The sequence below is a fragment of the Chaetodon auriga genome, chromosome 7, assembly GCF_051107435.1.
Source record: "Chaetodon auriga isolate fChaAug3 chromosome 7, fChaAug3.hap1, whole genome shotgun sequence".
Lineage (NCBI taxonomy): Eukaryota > Metazoa > Chordata > Actinopteri > Chaetodontiformes > Chaetodontidae > Chaetodon > Chaetodon auriga.
The window spans coordinates 14,450,001-14,469,508 of NC_135080.1; the positions used below are offsets into that span (position 1 = coordinate 14,450,001).

Genomic DNA, 19,508 nt, shown 5'->3' on the forward strand with positions numbered 1-19,508 from the left:
GTGATGCCTACAGTGAGAGGTGTAGCAGTGTCAGCTTAGGGAGAACAAAAGAGAGAGCAGAGCATGTCAGATTAAATAGATGAGTGTGCTGGGTTTGTGTTGTTAAAGGTTAGGGTTAGGTTTGGGTGAAAGCACAGTGCTCTTGGGGGAGCACTGCGAGGGGCACGGGCTCTAGGGTAAGGTTTAGGTTATGACAAAGACAATAGTAGGTAGCTCGTTAGCTCAAATAAACAGTGTAGCGCTAACTTATCCTGCATGGCCTTAGGGCCTATGTATGCTTCAAACAAGGCGCTTAATAGATCGTCTAACAGGGTCTGAAGCCCCCCTCCTGTCACACTTGTCCATCACTGGAACTGAAGAGGTTGCATCTGACAACGTTTATAGCCTTTTCAATCCGAGTGTAGCCAAACACTTTTGCTTTTATATGTGGTTGGTTGACATCTTGTACACACTAGTTCCATTCAAGCATATTGGATCATTTACTGCATGCAGCTGCTTGATGTTGCCTCTGCTACCATCTTGCTGCAATAACTGATTTCTTTGACCATGTAGCAGCAGTGGACACAAGTTGTGAACAAAACATTAGCATATCATCACCTCATATCACATCAATAACAGTCTTGATAGCAAGCAGTTGCTTATTTATCAGCAATCACATGCTTTTGGAGTCGTGTTTGTGGCGAACTGCTGAATGTAACTCCAACATCCACTCTCCTTTCAGCTCTGTTTTTGGTCTCCACCAACTCCTGAGGGAAATATCTGTCTCTTTAGCTTCTAAATGCTCCACTAAGCTCGGCAGCTAGTCGCTACCTGTGTCTGTCTGCTGTTTGGTGCAGAGCATGTTCCTGTATGTCCCCATACGGTCAATATTCCAATTAAGAGCGATGCATCTCCAATGCTCTGTTCTGAACACACCAGGGGTTGCATACCCTGATGCAAATCAGCAGCATGTTTCCACCAATTTGCTCCCTGTTCATCATCGGAAAAGAGCCACACCACTAAACACAGCTGTCGCACCCGTCGTTGCAATGGTCATGAGACTGACTACATTAAACATCATGATGAATTTAAATGATAAATTATTACTACATGAACAGCTCAGATTTAAGGTTGCATTGAAACGTCTTGTGTGAAAAGTCCAGCAATTAATATGAAGAAAAAGTCTATAAGTGACAGATTGACTGTAATCTGGCATTTAGGAGTGTGGTAATCCTGGCCTATGGAGGAGTTGTGCTATATTGGAGGCAACAGGGCCAGATGATTTACGTGACGAACACAGGCTTTATGTTAACTATCACGTTATTGCTATGACAGCTGTAGCTTATGCACACACATCTAAAAGAAGTCCTGCAAATGATGGAGAGGTCTGCATGTGTGTGCGATTGTTGAGAAACTGCACACTGGGTGTTTTCTCTGCATGTGTGGAAGCAATATTGGTGTGTGAAGTGTCTGTGTATTTGTGTGCACGTCCAGTGTGTTAGTGTGTGCGTGCCGCTGGTGTGAGTGTTTTTTTCCATTTGTGTGTTGGAGCTAGAATTGGCCTGTCAGTCACAGTAAAGAGTGGAGGAGTGGGAGACGACAGGTGTCGAGGAGAGAGGAAGAGAGAGAGAGAGAGCGAAAGAGAGGAGCTGAGGAGCGAAAAAGGAGGAGGAAGAAAGTGAAGTTTGGGCAGCCAATGTAGAACTTCTGTTCTTTTTCCAAAAGTGAAATGCTAATGGCAATGCAGTATAAATGTCTGAGAGACACTAGGTTTAAAAGTAGGTGTGAAAGCAGAAGAAAAAAGTCACTGAAATGAGAAAAAGATTGTTAAAGACTATGTGTATGCCAGTGATATCTTGTTTTAGAACCTGGACATGAATTGATGTTAATATTGAGAGGGGACTCCTGGGATTGAAGAAATTACCAGCCTTTTCACATATATTCACAATACTGAGCATTAATATTCTGAACACCTACAAGATAAAACCTATTTCCTGGGAATTCTCTTCGGCTGCACGGGCAGTGATAAGTTCTGGAGTATTGTAAAGCCTTTACAATATAAGAGAACAATAAGAACAGTTTGTTTGGAGGAAATAGAAAGTTAAAGAAGTTCAAGTCTACATTGAGGGCATCTTGCACACCATCATGTTGGGGACGCAGAATCTAAAATGTCATTACTGTATTGAAAGTGAACCTGAGTTTGCAACAATGCGTCTGCAGCACAATACGAACCGCTGACCACTTCGCCTCCACAACTACGATAAAGTGAGTTCGTTCACATACTTGCTCCCACTTCTCCTTGTTGTCTCTAGCGTGCACACATCCTGTTCAACCGCTCACACCTTTTCCTTCTTTTAGCTTATCGTCTATCACTCCTTTCTATCTGCTGCTCCTTCTCTCCTTAGATTTGCTCCCTAAAGGTCTTGAGGATGATGGCCATGAATATTTCACTAAACTGCATTCTCAGGTTATCAATAATAAAATGCCATATTCTTATAAATATTCTAAAAATACAGCCGGACTTTGCCTCTTCAGTGGTGCATTAAAAATTCATACACATCTAGCAAACTGCTAAATCTCCCACCATAGCACACCCATATGTACATGACCGCCGGACGCTGCGCAGGTGTTATCTTCTTCTCACTTTTGTGTTTTCTGTGCGTGTGCATGTTTGTGTGTATTCCTAGCACATCTTAAGCATCTGTAACACGCTGTCTTGGAAAATACAGTCCGGTTCACTGAAAGCCAGAAAAAGTGCTAAGAGAGGTGATTCACATTGTCAACAGTCTGAATCATCACAGCCAAATTCTAAAGGGCTCAAACATTACAGGCCGTTAGACAGACACACACGCTCATCCTCAGGCCAGACACGCATGCTTATGAACACATCCTGAACACACTCAAACACACAACTCAGTGCTCAAATAATCTATTGCTCTCTCAGTCTAACGCGCACATGTACACAAACGCACTGTACTGCAACCCATTTCCCTCCCTCACCGTGGTGAGATGTCGCAGCCCTGTTGCATGAAGGCTCCCAGTGAGAACCACAGGGAGTTGAAGATGCCAAACTCATTGGGAGGTTGATCAGTGGGGCCTAGCTCTGTTGTGCCTTCCTCCGGTTCCTCTGCATGCCACTCATAGGGGCTGAAGCGACTCACCTGAGACGGTGAAGGAAAAAGAAGAGTTGTAGATCATTTAGAGATAAAGGAAATACAAACCAGAGCAGGTACATCAAAACAATAATAGAAAACACATTTAGGGTTTTCTTGAATATGCAAACACTCAGAGGAGTTGACATGATCTACGCAAGTTGCATGTGTTAAATGTCTCACACTAGGTGTTTGCATATCTTACTTATCTTAGAGCTGTCTGTGATTAATAATTGGACACCTTTCAGTAAACTTTCTTTAATACTCTAAAAGGCATTACAGTTGAGGGGGTGAACGCAATGCTGACATACTTATTATGTGCATTCATTTCTCGAAGGGTTTAAATAATGTTTACAACATACATATGGTGTATATCAAGATGCATAATCACTACAAGTTATTATATCATCAGAAAAGGGCATCTAGCAGTAACGTTTGCCATGAAAAAAGTCTCCTCTCCTCTATTTATGTCATTGAAATTGAGCAAACTGATGTGAGGAAACTGACTTCTGATCAGCAGGACAGACAGGGCACCATGCGCTATAGCCCACGAGATGAGAAGTATTTTTAGCCTGTGAGCCAAATAAGAGATTCTATTCATCCCTAAACCCCAAGCTTTTAAAAAACTCTTCAAACTGTTAGAGTCCTGCAATCCAACTCAAGTGCTGACTTCTAGTTTCTAACAAGCACTCACCAAAAACAGCACAACACTGACTCCAATGTAAGCGAACACTATGCACATCCAGATCTCGTAGGCCAGCGGGTCCAGGAAAGAGAAAACACCGGGTTTTGACTTCTGGGGCTTCTTGATCATAATGGAGATTCCCAGAGACATGAAGGGCTTCGAGAAGTCAATCACCTCTTCTCTCACCAGAGTGATGGTCAGTGGGGCCACGGCAATTTCTGCTTTCTGGGGAGGAAAGTATGTGTTTAGTTTAGTCACACGGTGGCGCAGTTCATTTGCAACAACTACATGCGGAACAGGTGAATGATGGCGAGCACGAACTGCCTGTGAACCTCCTCCCCTGCAGACGGGTGAAGTCTGAGGACAAAAATAAAGGAGGGAGAAATAAAATTTGAAACTCAAGGGGCTGGTAAAGTAGACAAGCACAGTAAAGGATCAGTGGAGTTTGAAGCAGGAGCAACATGAGGAAGGGAGTGGAGGAAATAAGGGTGGTATAAAGAGGGACTGGTACAGCTGGGGATAGAAAAAGGGGAGAGAGAGGAGGGTTGAAAGAGACAGAGGAGGTAGAGGGAAAACCAGCAGAATGACAGAGAAGTAATTCATACGTGGGCATGAAAGTGACACTGCCAGAATATAAATTAGTCTGCAAGGTCTCACACACACACACAATCTGTGGAAGAGTCAAAAACATCATTCATTCAGCACACTGAGTATCTGTTTCTGAGTAGCGGCGTGTGTCTAAACAACGTCTGCAGTCTTAACTGCAAAAGAGGCTACCATAACAGCATCAAATAACAAGTGTTCCTTCACTGCAAGGAGGGAGGATGTTACAATGCAAGGGGGATGAACAGCAAAGGAAAGACAAGGAAGTCAGAAGCCATATGGAAAGAAAACAGGGGACAAGAGGGCAGAGGAACATCACAAAGCCACGATGCTCGACAGAAAGAGAGGTGAAGTAAATTGGAGACCGAAAGCCGGCGACAAAAGCACATGACATGACAGAAAAGGAGAAGAAAGTCACAAAGATTAAAGGACGAATAGATATAAAACAGAGCGGAACAAAATGTGGTAATCTTACAAATTCTTTGCATGGCAGAAGAGTCATCAGTGAGGACTGCGAGTGTTTGGAACAAATCAAACCCGATTAGTCAATGTAATGTTCTGCTGTGTCACCTTCCACTCCACAGAGCCCGGAGGCTAATTAATTCTGTCGCTGCAGAACAGCGACGTCTCCGCTTTCACTCTTCCGCAAAGTGGCGACTGACATTGTCTTCTGCACGCTGATAAAGTTTGCATTGAGACAGCACTGCGAAATCTCAGACTGTGCATGGGCGCCAATGGCATAATTAGCCAGCTTGCCAAATTCTTAAAAAAACAAGTGAACCCTTGGAGACATCGCACGTCTGCAGGAAACTGACATTGTAGCTCAGGAGATGCAGAGCTCGAGAAAAATGTATGTACTCCATAAACGCTATTTGCGTGATGGCTCGTGGTGGAGATGCAATAGCGGGAGCACATACTGTACTGTGTAATGCAATGTGATAGCCCTGCAGTATATATGATCTCTATCAAGATTGCAATGTTCAAGTTGAATGTGCTATTGAAGTCTTGACTCAACACAATGTTTCTTTGTGATGTTGTTGTACTGGATTGCATTACAGTATGTTGTATATTGCACATTTGACATCAGTGGCTATTGTGTATAGATTATTTACAAAAAGTACAGATTGAATCAGTTGTTAACTGTCACTGTGACACGTCATCTTGAAATAAAGTGGGTTAATCAATTCTGAAGACAGTGTATTAATAAAGTATGTCTTGAGGGTGAATAAATTACCTGAATCAGCCGCACTGAATCACTTAATCTAGTGGTGAAATGATGGAAAATTAATTGAAAACTGTTTTGGGACACAAATAATCGCTTAATTGGATAACTGGATTGGATAATTAATTGGAAAACACGTCTTTTTTTTCTCTGTGCTGTGCTCCTTCCTGCTTCCATTGGCTGAGTAAACACTCAAGTGATCTCTACTTTGACAACTAGTTATCTCAATTCTGTTATTGTTCTATTATTATCATTGTAAACTGACAAGATCATCAATAAGATCCAAATATTTTCCATTCAAACTCACCCCATACACGAGTTCTCCAACCATGCCGTTCCATATCTTCGTCTCTGGATCCCTGGCTCCATATTTCCCATCCGGTACGATGGAGATCTTGTATTTGATTCCGATGTGTTTGGCGATCTCCGAGGCCAAATCCACACAGTATCCCTCAAACTGGTCGTTGCCTTCGTAAAGTTCCCAGTTCTTCTTCAGCATCACATAGGGACCCTCCTACAAAACCAGCATAGGGGAAGAAAGACACAACTGTTTGGAGGAACATGACAGCAGGGATTTTTAAAAGAGGAAAATGAAAACTTATCCAGAGGAGACAGCAGTTTGGTTGTTAACAGTGTACCATGGGGAAATGCATGCCTTACAAAGAAAGATGATACCAATGAAAATTATTCCTGGGGAAAAATATGGGTATATACATTTTCAAAAGAAACTTCCATTACTTTTTTTTATCATACACAAAGGGACACAGCTCTATGATATACACCAATGCAATGTTGCAGACAGAATTCAATTCTGCTTTGACAAATTAAACTGCACACCAGCCTCTATGAAAGCAAATCTTTGATCATGACACTGAGATTCTGGAATGTATGCACATCATTATAAGACTGATTTAACCATACATGTAGGAAAGTAAACCGAAAGTCACACATTTTTATGTGCAGCCACAATTTTAAAGTTCTCATGGGGAAAAAAAAACAAAACACGTAGAACATGTAAAACAGCAGCCACCCACCACTTGATACAAACTGCTGCACAGTTTATAAAATGGGAAAAATATTAGAGCTGATTTTTAAAAAAAAAAAAAAAAAAAAAAAAAGACATAGATGTTTTATATTTTGTGTTTCTGACTTCAAGTGCCTTGTTTTATGCCTTCGTCTGACTCTAAACGCCTCCACTGGGACCAACACCTGACTCAGTGCAACACTAATGCTGAGAGGAGAGAAATGAGAGGAAAAACACAGAGAGAGAGAGAGAGACGAAAGAGAGAGGAAGACGGCTGCTTCGGCAATGTGTCGTAAGAGGTAGAACGGTTTCAGAACAGTTTTCATGCACAACAAGATGAAAGCAAACAGAGTTAAATGCTGGTGGGTGCATTAGGAATGACACGTAAAACACAAGCATGGTCACAGAGAAGCATGCGCACATATTGCCACACCTGTGTAAGATATCAACAGAGAAAAGAAACACACACACACACACACACACACACACACACACACACACACACACACACAGAGTTTTGAGTGACAGCGCATCCATCAGGAGCATTTGAGTTATGGTATTATGCCTGAGGCTGCTCACCCTGTAATCCAACTGAAACCAAGCCTATTAAAATGCTATCAAACCCTTTTTAATCAAGGACTAATCTCATCTAATTAATCAAACAGGCTTTTATAATATCCAACACTGCCAAGCTATGAAGCGGTTTATGAAGATCATAAAACACAATACGAAATGATAACATATTTTGGATTGAATTCTTCACTCAGGAAATTGATTCACATTGAAAACAAGTGCATTTTAATCAAAGAGGATTGTTGACTGACAAGTTTCAAATGGGGTCAAATGAGCAGAAAAATCACCGGCACACAGATTTGGAGGGAATCGACAGAACAATTTTCAAATCCAGGAAATTGAATTCCATAAAAAGGGAGCCTAGATCAGAAGCAAGCAGGAAGAGGGGTTTAAAAAAAGATCTTACAATGGACACTGAACTATACAAACATATCCTACAAAGGGAAGCTGGATTTATAAATTGATCCTCTTTCTCCTCAGTAAACAAAGAGCTGGAAAGAAAACCATTTCCTTGTGTACTTATGAGTGATGGGTATAATGTTGATATATGCTTATTCAATAGGCTTACATGTATCCAGTAAAATGATTAATTAAAGTACTTTTACTTTTATTAAGTATATGTCCAATACTTTGGTTTATGACTAAATAGCTTCAACACTAATGATCATTACCATCTGCCTCACCTACACTTTGTGTTTTGTGCTAATTAGCAAATTCTGGCATGCTAACATACTTAGCCATTATGGCGAACATGCTAAACATTATATGTGCTAAACAGCAACAAACCATCATTTTCAATGTTAGTATATTAGCATACTGATATGAGCATTTAGCTCAAAGCCTGGCAGAGCCGCTAGCATGGCTGCAGCCTTTCGATTTAAATAGATTCACCTAGCAACTCAGTTTTCTTCCTGTTCAATGGTTTGTACATTTTAAAGGTCCATTGTGTAAGATTTAGAGACAATCTGCAACCACCTTCACTCGCCCTCCCCTACGCTGGCCGCTAAAAATGCTAAAGATACAAAAGGTCCTCTCTGGAGCCAGTGTTTGGTTTGTCCATTCTGGGTTACTGTAGAAATGGTGGTGCAACATGGCAGACTCTGTGGAAGAGGACCGGCTCCCTCTGTAGATATAAAGAGCTCATTCTAAAGTAACAAACACACAACAATTCTTAGTTTCAGGTGATTGTACACTAATGAAATCATTCTTATGGATATTATATTCCATTTCTGCCAATAGATATCCCTAAATGCTACACACTGGACATTTGTTATGTACTGCTAAGTGTAAAGCCACAATTCAAGCAGTTTTTCTTGGGATGTTCATGTTGATTCCTTCGAGCATAAACAAATAACAACAATGTTAAATTATAGAATAATCGTACATTTACACACAAAAGGTTGAGAAACAAACAGACATTTTCATTTTAACAAAAACCACCCCATGATTGCATTATCACATTTCGTACAGACCATTATCACCAGTATAAGATTTCTTAAAACAAAACACATTTCTTCAAAAAACTCACTCTTAATGTTTGCCAAACATCTTTCTCAAACACTTCATACTTTTATCACCATCATCGTCATCCAATCCAAAAAAAGCTGCTGTTATGAACACTGTCAGAACATACAAAAACATTTCTCCTAAAATGCCATTATTGGGGACATTAGCAAGTCCTGGGGCGCTCACTCCATTGACTCAACATGAATCATAATGTTAATGAACAGCAAAACAGTTTCAAATAAATTCCCTCTGATAGATCAGCCACGAGGACTGCTCTGCAGCAGGGATAAAGACCGGGAGAAATGAAAATATGAGCTGAAAAACAAAGTGTAAAGGACAATACCATGACTGTTTACATCTAATTTACATTTTCACAATCATTTGCTCTGCATACCATATACTGAATAAATATATTTTTTCATATCTGTGGCAAAGATTATCTGGTGCATTTCTTCAGGTGAATGACATTAAAATGCCCATAACGTGTGTTGTACAATTAAATGAAAATAACTCAATTTGACCACAGAGACAAATATGACACAGAAGCTTTCACCGACATTAAAGTAAAGCAGACATGACAATGACAATAAGGGAATATTTGGTTATTTTTAAGCAAGTTTACAAGCGCAAATGATAGTAATGCTGTAACCAGATGGGCATAATTATATCCATTAAAAGTCATTACAACACTGTAGCGTGAGGGAAACTCGTTTTGAACGTGGTGAAACACAAACTCAACAATCTGGAACCACTGAAATGGAGGCTTTAGGGCCAACTTTGTGCAGACATTGTTATCTAACCATCGAACGTATAGAATCAATTAGCACCACATATAGTAATGTCATTCACTGTCAATCAGTTCTTATTCAGAGAAATCAAGGTAAGTTTTAAAGGAACACTTTGACTTGTTTCTTGCTGAGAGTTAGATGAGAAGATTGATACCACTCTCATATCTCTCAGTTAAATATGAAGCTATAGCCAGGAGACAGTTAGCTTAGCTTAGCACATGACTGGAGTCTTGCTGTCACCAAGAGGTAGCAGGCAACCAGCAAGGACTTCAGGAAGTCACTGGTCCCAGTCAAGAAATGGTCCAGCACACAACACCTCTGTTTGTTCTTTCACTTTTGCAAAGAGCAATGTAATTTTCATTCTTTATGCTAAGCTAAGCCAACTAGCTGTTGGCTCAAGCTACATTATATTGGACAGACATGAGTGTGGGACCAATCTCTCAGGAGGAAAGGCAATAAGCATATTTCCCAAAGTGATGAACTATTCCTTTAAAAATATTTATTCAGAGCTATGATTTCGCATAAGATGCTTTCTGGAGAGTTCTACTGATGAGCTCTTGTCAAAGTCCTGAAGGGTCAGAGGAACAAACAGGAGAACCACATCAGGAAATCATCTTATTAGTGACACTCCCTTGAAAAATGTAACAAGGCTGTTTTGCTTAAATCATCAAATCTCAAAGGGAATCACTCTCTTAAGTTGTACAACCATCTTGGTTGCCTCCATCAAATTACCCTCATGTTAGAAGAGGGTCAAGTGCTGGAAATCAGAGCAGGCTACTTAATTTCAGTTAAGAGTTAATTTACTATTATATAAGCAACTACACATACACAGACTAAGTGGGAGCTCTGCTAACAGTGTTTCCTTTTGAAGCCGCCTTTTGGTTCGTTATCAGTTTACTCCAGAGGCCTTTGTCTTGGTGTGAAGGTAGTAATGCCAATGCTCTGTGTGAGTGTGTTTGTGTGTGTGCTGGATGTCAGTGCATGTATGAAGAAAGCACCGCGGTTGGGTGTTGCGAGTGCCATCACGGGAGGTGAAAAAGGGCGGAAATAAGAGCAAAGATCAGGAGGTTGAAAGGAAAAGTAAGGGAGGGCATGCTAAAGAAATAGGAGGAAATGCAGATGGAGAGAAGGATGTGGGGCGTGTTGGCTGCATCAAAGTACAGAAGAAAGATGAAGGAGCAGATCAGAATACAAACAGATAGCTTCAGGGAGAATAGAGGATAGATAGGACAGAAAAAGGGAAAGCATGAAAGAGAGATAAAGAGAGGATATGACAAAGTGAAAAATGAGGAGGAAAAGAAGCAGAAAGCAAGAGAGAGGATAGGATGAAAAGACAGACATGAAGAGGGAAAATGGATGGGCGAAAGAGGGGGAACAGCTTTGTAGAAGCAAATGGTTGGGGCTGATAAGACATAAAACACTTCACACTGGAGCCAAAGAGGCAGACAGGGCTTGCTATGTAAGCCAGTTAGCCAGCCAGTGAAAAGAGGCACCCGACTGGACAGTCACCTTACTGTCCAGTCATTCATTCAGGCTGCCAACCAGACACTCAATCAGTTCAGCCTTTAAAAAGCCAGACCGTCCCACCGAGACATTTAACTAGCCTGCGAGCTGTCCATTCATATGGCCAGAGAGGAGAGCCAGCCAGTCGGTTAGTCACAGCCTGCTTCAGTCAGTCAGTTGGTCAGTCAGTCAGTTCATTCATTCATTCATTAATTACCGCAATTACACTACATAATCATCTATCCAGTCACATATTAGGCCAGTGAGTCAGCATGAGCATCTCACAGCTATTCAGCCATAAGGAGAGCGAGGCAGTTCAGCGGTCAGTCAACCAGTAAACCAGTGGCCAACTGTCGGCCAGTACCCAGTCTATTAGTCACCTGCCAGTTAAACAGCATATAACAGTAAGTCAGGCAGCCACAAAGACAGTCACAAGCCAGTCAGTCCACCAGGTAACTAAGCAGCCGGCTGAGCACATGCCTTTTTGTCAGTCTAGCCAGTGATTCAACCTGTTCACAGAGTCATCAGCCAGCAGCCACAAATCTTTCTGTTAGAGTCTGTTATCTATTCTGGCTGAACTAGTTACATATCTCTCCAAAACTAACATTTTCAGATGCTTGCATATTTTGTCTTCTGTTTATGTAATTTGACCCACTTTATGCGATCACATAAATTATGTAACTCCCTAATATCAATTTCCCATCTCCAGCTCTGTGTATGAGAGCCCTGCATCGTGATGAGGAGCCCTGTGGGACAGCAACATTGACCTTTCATTTATGAACACGCCGTGGGACAAAAGTTTAACAGTGACTGGACCTCAGTTTATTTTCAAGGCTCTGGTTGCTGCACCTGAGCATGCTGTGCTTTTTGATAATCCATCCGTCATAAAAAATACATTTAAAGGCAAATTTCATTTATTTTTCATCATGTAATATTATATTAAAGCTATTTAGACATGCAAATCACTGAAAGAGCATTTTGCATGCTGCGGTTGACCAAGGCCAAAGCAAAAGCATAAACAATAGATTGTCATATCCTCAGGGGCTATGTTAACAAGTACAGCAAGTGCTTAAAGGCGAATGACAACAGGCTGAGCAATCAATCCCCATCAGTGCACGCAGGTTGTTTTAAATATGTATACATGGATTTCTTACAGTGTAAGGGCCTATGTGCATGTAGGACTTGTTTTCAGGGTGGCTGCAACATTAGGTGCGCATAAACTGCATATATCCCTCCTCACTTGTCAGTTGGATGGTGATAATGCCAGTAGCAGTGTCATATCTGCATTTTTAATTTGCTTCGTGGCCTTTGGGACATCATTTGATCTCATACCTTTAGTGTTGAAAAAAGGGGTGCAGTGCTATAGTGAAAAATTACATTATAGACAAGTTAAAACATTCTGTGCGGCAAGCATTGGTGCTTCAAGTGCCCCTAGTGTTGAATACCTGTCCATTCAGGTGCTGAGCTCTCAGAGGAGCTGAAATACAGTAAAGGAAAGTTGACCAAGTCAGCATGACTAAGTAGATTTACAGAGTGAGGGAGCAGAAAGATGAGGATGGAGGCAGAGCGGCATCAAAAGGTGAAGGCTACAATATGCAGGACTGACATGAGGAGACCTGTCCACGTATCATGCTCCTCCCACCCTTTCTCCAAAAAAAAAAAAAAAAAACACAGAAAAAAATGTCAAAGTGTGGAAAAATTCTACATTTTTGTGAGATAATTTTTCTTGCAGGTGCTCTGCAGTGCAACAGGGAAGGTGGTGGTGACTGTCCTCGAATAGAGTGAAAAGAATCTGAATTAACAGGGCTGTCTGATGGTCCGGCGATTTTGTGTGGCCAAATGTCAAATCTTGACAGAATCCCTCGCAGAGCTCTCGTCCAACTGTGGCTTTTGTCATGAGAGGAAGACGGGAGCACAGTGAGCAATGAACATGAATCTCCTTTTCATGTGTTGAGTCCCTCTTTGCTGCTGTGTTAAAGCAGGGCAAGCCTTGTAAGCAAAGAAATAAAAATCGCGTCTTTAAAAAAAAAAAAATGCATGAAGAAAAAAGCCATCAGGAAAAAACAAAAACAGAACACACTGAGTCTTTGTACAGAGCTTTAGAGACACTCAGTCTATCAGTCTGTCTGTCCTCTGTCTTTCCCAAGGGTTCGCAACTCAGGAGAGTCTGCGTTTCAGTCTGCTGCTCTGTCTGCAGACCCGGCATCAGTGTCGCAGCAGAGGCTTCCTCATCATCAGAGGCTGCAAAGAGGAGGAGGTGGCTGAGCTAATGTTAGCCAAGGCCTGCTGAGGTCACCATCCACAGAGAAATATGCAGGTGGGGGAGGCATGGAGGTAAAAACAAGGGGCGTGGGGGTTGAAGTGAAGAGATGAGTGGAGTTAAAGAAAGACAGCAAGATAGAGAGAGAGAGAGAGAGAGAAGGGGGAATTGGGGAAAGTCAGATGACAGACAGACATGGAGGGAAGAAACAGGGATGGAACAAACATCGAAAATACATATGCAGTGATGCCAAACTCGATTTTGAACACTCATCTTTTTTTTTTCAACCACACAAACTGAATGTAATTAAAAACACAAGCCAAACAGCCATACAAACAGCAACAGACTATCAATATAATATACTCAAAATAGGATTTCGTCACAGAATAACAACCTGCCTTTTGATTTGTTTGATTGCTTTGATGTGTTTGTATTTGCTGGTCTTGCACCTGGCTGTCAACACCACACCATGCACTGCACTGAGGTGGAATACGTTGCCAGTTGAAGTGTGCGTGTCTGGAGGCTGGGCTGCCACTGGGGACATTTAGTCCAGCTGAATTCATTTTTCTCATCTCTTTTTTTTTTGGGCAGCATGTGTGGTCATTCTCCTCTATGCAGACCTGACTGGTTGCTACCACGTCTGGCCACCGGAGGCACTGTAGGCTTTTGCTGAATGATCAAATCAACTTCTTTAGAAAGTTTTTTTTTAGAGGTGTACTACACTGCATGAGCACTACATTACTATAAGTACAACTACAGATATTTTGGTCATACTTAGGAGTTTGCTGAATGAAGCAATGTGGCTTGAAACAAAATGCTGAATTGCCAAAGCTCAAGCATCTGTGGCTTGTTTCATCTGTGGGCTGAAATTAGTCTTTTGAGTTGCTTTCACTTGCATCATTTTGCATGCCCAATTGAATTAGACTGATTGCATTTACAGGAAGGGGATGGCCACCATAAAAAGGCTGCAGATGGATGAAGTGAAATCAAATGTAAGCAGAGGATGTTCACAAATCCACCGATTAGGCCTCCTTTATCCGCGTTTGTAGAAGAAAGCGGAATAATTAAACTGGGCTGCGGACCAGTGTCTATGTGGAAGCCATTAGAAGAGACTGGACTGGGGTCACTTCTAAATGGTGATCTGAGGTCAGTTTTAGATTTGCCTACTAATGAGACATTAGTGTAATCTTCCAGCTGGACAAGTGCCACTCCCTCCTGGCTGTGCTCTGTGTGCTCACTACAACTCATACAGCTCTTCCAGCTCCAACCCGATTTTTCTTTCACATTAACAAAACTCTGCCACGTGGCACCCTTGCTGTACTTCATCCTCTGGCTTTCCCACACTGAATGCATCCTATAAGACCACTAAGGGAAGTAAGGTCCTGTCTCCAGCCCGTGGTTCAACTCTATATGACTTGTGTAGCGCCCTCTCTTTTTGGGTTGTGACTACTTAAAATTAAGCAATTCCTACTTGCAACCCCTGAGCACTGGTTGCATACATGTCTGCTGTTTATGAACAAGGTTGAATGCTTTTCTTTTTATTATTTGAATAATTTAAAAAAGTTTTAAATGTGTCTTGCAACCCCTTGTTGGGGTCCAGAACCCCAGGTTGGGAACCACTTTGCGACAGTAGAAAAGCCATGTAACACACTGGTCTTTACTGCATCTAGTCCAGTATCACCACATTACTGCTGCACTCATAGTTACACATTCAGGAGTGCGGCATGTTTTTTTTTTCATTCCTTGAAACCTAAGTTTACCTCTTCCCTCCCTCTCCTGCACATGCACCTGATCTTGTTTGCAAGAAAAAGTGTTTTTTTTTTTTATTTATCTATTTTTTTTTATTATGCACGTTCCATTAGGCATTACTGTAATAATCTGTTCTACACCTGATTCTGTTCCATTTGCATTGACACCATTTTGCTTCTCCTAACTTCAAGCCTCTAGTTGAGGTAGATACGAGCTGGAAAATCAGGTGGGAGCGAGGCTTTGGTGAAATTAGGTTGTGGAAATTGGTCAGACTGATTGTCAGTGCTGAAGGACAGCTTGACTCAAATCTCAAACAGCACCCAAACAACGCAGAAATGAAAGCAGTCTGAGGGTACATTACCATGATGGTTGTCACGACGACTGTTCGGTTCTCCATCGCTGAGCTGTCATTGGATAGAGCGTTTTCATTCTGGACCAACACAAGTTTGTCTATGTCGTTCCAGTAGCCAATCTGAGAGAAGCAGAGGGATAAGAGAGGGAGTGAGGCATAAAAGAAAAGCAGCATTCAATCTATCAGACTTTATGGTGCAATTCATGCAAAAATGAATTTTAAAATACCTGCAATAAAATCAAAACAGACAAAAACACAAATAAATGGATATAAAAAAGAAATAGAACCTATGTGAGATGAAGAGAAAGGAACAGAAAGAAAGAAAAGAGTCAACAGAATGGGCTCATTCCAGCAGATTTCCCATTGGAACTGTACAAGATATTGAGAGATATTGAGTGTGAGCCAAGAACTTTCAATAAACACACATTGCTGTCGAAGGAACACTTGAGAAGCGGGAACATGGTGTTATTTCTTTATTATAGGCGCTACATGCATGCTTTTTTCTCTGGTAAAGAGAAATTATGAGTACCTTCAACCTGAACCTTTTCCTTCTACTTTTTCCTATTATGAAGACGGATTATGCTCAAACTTTCCTTATTTACGTCACCGCAGATTTTTTTGTACTCCCAGGTTGTCTGCGAGCTGCTCTCCAATGAACACTGATAAAACACATGCTGCAATGGTTCCATTGCAGTTATCTGAAGATATTTGTAACTGCAGTAACACCATTATTAATTAAGAATTATGGAGATAATTATGCAGTAAATGAATAAATTTTTCAACAATCAGCCATCATGAGGGATAAAACAAGAAGAATGCTGCACACACTGGAAGCTACAGGAGTTATCCTTGAGCAGTAACAGTAAGCTCACGTCCTTTCAGTGGTAATTAAAAGTAACTTTCCTGCTGATGAGTCACTTTTTGCTGAAATTATGAAAAACATCTAAGATTGCTTTTCAGCACCGCAACCTGAAACTATATCATGGAAACTGAATGGAATAAGTTGGCTGTGGTATGTAGCTGACCTTGCGCGGCCCGTTGCTCTTCAGCTCAAACACGTCCATGGTGTAGTTGACCCGCCGACCGTAGTGATCAAACTGAATGTTCCCAGTCAGGCCCTGAATGCGCACCTGGATAATAAGGAAGAAAAATAAACACAAAACAGTTTTTGAAGTTGAAATCCTCATGATTTCAGTCTAGGCTGATACGGAAACACCTGTACTTACTGATTATAGCAGCAAGTGAGGTTTAAAACTACAAGTCCCAGAATTCTGGGGCAGCAAAGAGTCTTTGAGTCGCTACTGGTGTATGTGTTCATGATGTAGCCACTGAAATTACTGATTGTAAATATATTGAATAGCTATTACAGAAAAAGAATGCTGACCAGAAATAGTGTAAAAAGAGCATAAGATTTTATGAAAATATTAATGATTACAACTTTAATTAAATGTAACATCATAGACTTTGACCCCAAAAAACAACATAATATAATACAAATAGTTTAACACCAATCATTTTCAGATGACAGAGGTGTGTGTGTGTGTGTGTGTGTGTATTTGTAACCATCTGTCTACACTAAACTACACATCAAACTTGTGCCAACCTGTTTGAGTGCACGCTCCATATCTATTCCTTGGTTCCAGGGAGCAGCTGGATTGGCCAGGCAGTCACCAGCGTTGCCACGGCGACTAATATCGATTTTCTGCCGGCGAAGGGTGCGGAAGGCCTCGGCCATCACAAGGACGCCATCGTATGTTAGAGATGAGGTGTACTGATGAACGGGAGACAAATGGAGCAAAGAAATGCTGTCATTTTGACAAGTTTTTCAACTTCTTTTCTTTTTGGCAGGTAAATACATTCTTCTTCTTTGTCAGCCCAAGCATACAGCACGGCAGAAATGAACCCTTAGGTAAAGCAAAAACTTGAAAATTTGCCCAATCTGTTATTTTTTGACCAAATAAAGCTGAGGTGCATCTATGTAAAAGTTTAAATTATATAATGAAAATCTGAAAATGTCTGTGAATTAACAAACAATCAGCTCAAAGGTCATAGCTTTGTCCAGCTATGTGATCCTAACTTTGGTGGTGGGTGATTAACTGGGCCTTTAAAGGCGATATAACCACATTAGTATTCCAGTCCAGTAATGTAAGTGCTGGAAACCCAAAGACATTGTAAAGAAAAATCGCCTCTGAATTTTTCTGATGCCGAGCACTCTTTAAAAAAGCAAACAATTTTTTCAATGATGGTAGCTCACTACCCAGAACTGCACGAGTTCAGATATATAACAGTGTCTGAAGAGATGGTTTCTGTGATTTAGAAAGCCAAAGTAAGTCGAAAAAGTTAAGGTTGCAGGGCTTTACCACAGGCCAATGTGAAATCCATATGAACTACAACCTGACTAGTATGCAAACATGCTGATCTGTGCCTCAGTTTATCTCACCACTCTGACTTTTATTAGACTTCCACTGTTAACACTGATGAACATCAATCAGCACCACTGTAAATGTAAAGCCACCGTAAATGTGCTGGTTTTAGACAGGCTTATAGTTTTAAAATACAGTCACTGGGCCATTAAAATGACATTAAAGCGTATTTAATGCATATTGTAAATCCGTTTATATAATTCATTTTGTTAGGGGAATTCACTTTGGTGGCATAATTCAGATTCCCAAGATTTATGATTGGGTAATATTTAGGATGCAGCACTTTAGGTGTGACTTGTTGATGTTTCAAGGGACCTCTGAAATATGACAGAGAGTAACACAAAGAGAACGGGTTGGAGATTATCACTATCTGTTCTCTAATGAAACTCTTAAAAGCGGTGGTGTTCTTGACGGATTGTTTGACAAGTTCATTACAGGTAAGAGGCGCCGCAGCAGGGAACAACACCACACGCTCAGCTGCAGCAAACCCACACAGACACACACAGCGCCACACAGATGGAGGCAGTCAAACACGCAGTGGGCTGCCTTCACATCACGGAGGAGACAAGTGGTGAGGTGAAAGTGGGAGGAAAGAGGGAAGTCGGCTGAGAGGCTCCGCCGATGCTCTCCACGCCTATGCAGGTAGTTTTCTCTTTAACTGACATCCCTTGATTTGTATCCCAAAAGGCGTGTTTTGGAAGGCTGAACAACCATGTCATCCTGCTTTCATCTCTCCCCTTTGAAACTTAAGAAGCCTTTAGGCATGTGACTGACAGATGACGACTATAGAATCCAAATCAAGGAGAAAACAACAAAACTGAGCCAACTAGCATACTGTTTTCTGTTTCTGTCAGGGGGTAGCACAGAAACACCTTCGGGACACATATAAAAGAGTATTGGCTTTTAAAAACATCAAATTCGAGACAGTATTTCGAGGATCACTTCAAATCTCCAAGTTCCGCAAAAATTCACCAAGTAAAAACAGATTTTCTTTGTAAATGTGGATTCTCAAATACATACAGTGTGACACACATTTTCTCTACAGTTCTGAATCAGACCAAGGAGCAGATTTATAAATGATGTATGCAGTAAAAGAAAGCACATTCCACTCTTCACACAGAAACTAATGTTTATAAAAAATGTATGCAGTGCATTTAGAATGTACATATCTGCATTCATGTTTTAGACCACATGTACAAAGACTTTCATGAGTGAACTGAACAGAGTGAGATCAAGCAATGTTGCAAGCATGAGGAGCTGTAGTCATTTCTCATTCACTCATTTATTCATGTATTTTTAGCTGGACTCCATATATGGCTGTTGGCCGGTTGGTCAGACCACCACTTTGTCCCCCTCAGGATGAATTGCAGCCTGTTCAGGTCAACATATGACTGTGTTCATTACTTTGGTTAATGTCCAAATACCTGGAAAATGGACTCTAATCAGAATCAGCTGTACTCTAGCTGTGTTTGACTAAACTAAGACGGTGAACGTGGTAAACTTTATACCAGCTAAACATTAGCATGTTAGCATTTAGCTCATAGCACTGATGAGCATAAGCACAGCCGGCCTCACAGAGCTGCTATCACGGCTGCAGACAGTCTCGTTTAATTTCACTTATTTATATGATATTGCCATCCACATCATAAAATAATGTTGGAATGTAGACTGTGTAAATCTGATGACAGA

At 41.1% G+C, this 19,508-nt stretch overlaps 1 protein-coding gene across 6 annotated transcripts in view; it reads right to left on the bottom strand.

Moving 5' to 3' along the window:
• gria4a (glutamate receptor, ionotropic, AMPA 4a) overlaps positions 1-19,508 on the bottom strand; it is a 105,164-nt gene that overhangs the window by 31,262 nt on the left and 54,394 nt on the right. For 5 of the 6 annotated variants that reach the window (XR_013077354.1, XM_076734204.1, XM_076734202.1 and 2 more), the window contains exons 8-13: positions 17,000-17,167; positions 16,422-16,526; positions 15,406-15,516; positions 5,949-6,155; positions 3,826-4,041; positions 2,980-3,140 (exon numbers count right to left, since the gene is read on the bottom strand). Coding sequence is in view for 5 of the 6 variants with exons in the window: in XM_076734204.1 (XP_076590319.1) it covers positions 2,980-3,140; positions 3,826-4,041; positions 5,949-6,155; positions 15,406-15,516; positions 16,422-16,526; positions 17,000-17,167 (968 nt within the window). In the remaining variant the exon portion in view is untranslated. Of the gene's footprint in view, positions 1-2,979; positions 3,141-3,825; positions 4,042-5,948; positions 6,156-13,128; positions 13,277-15,405; positions 15,517-16,421; positions 16,527-16,999; positions 17,168-19,508 lie in introns of those variants that run through there. The other variant, XM_076734207.1, reaches the window with a different exon arrangement.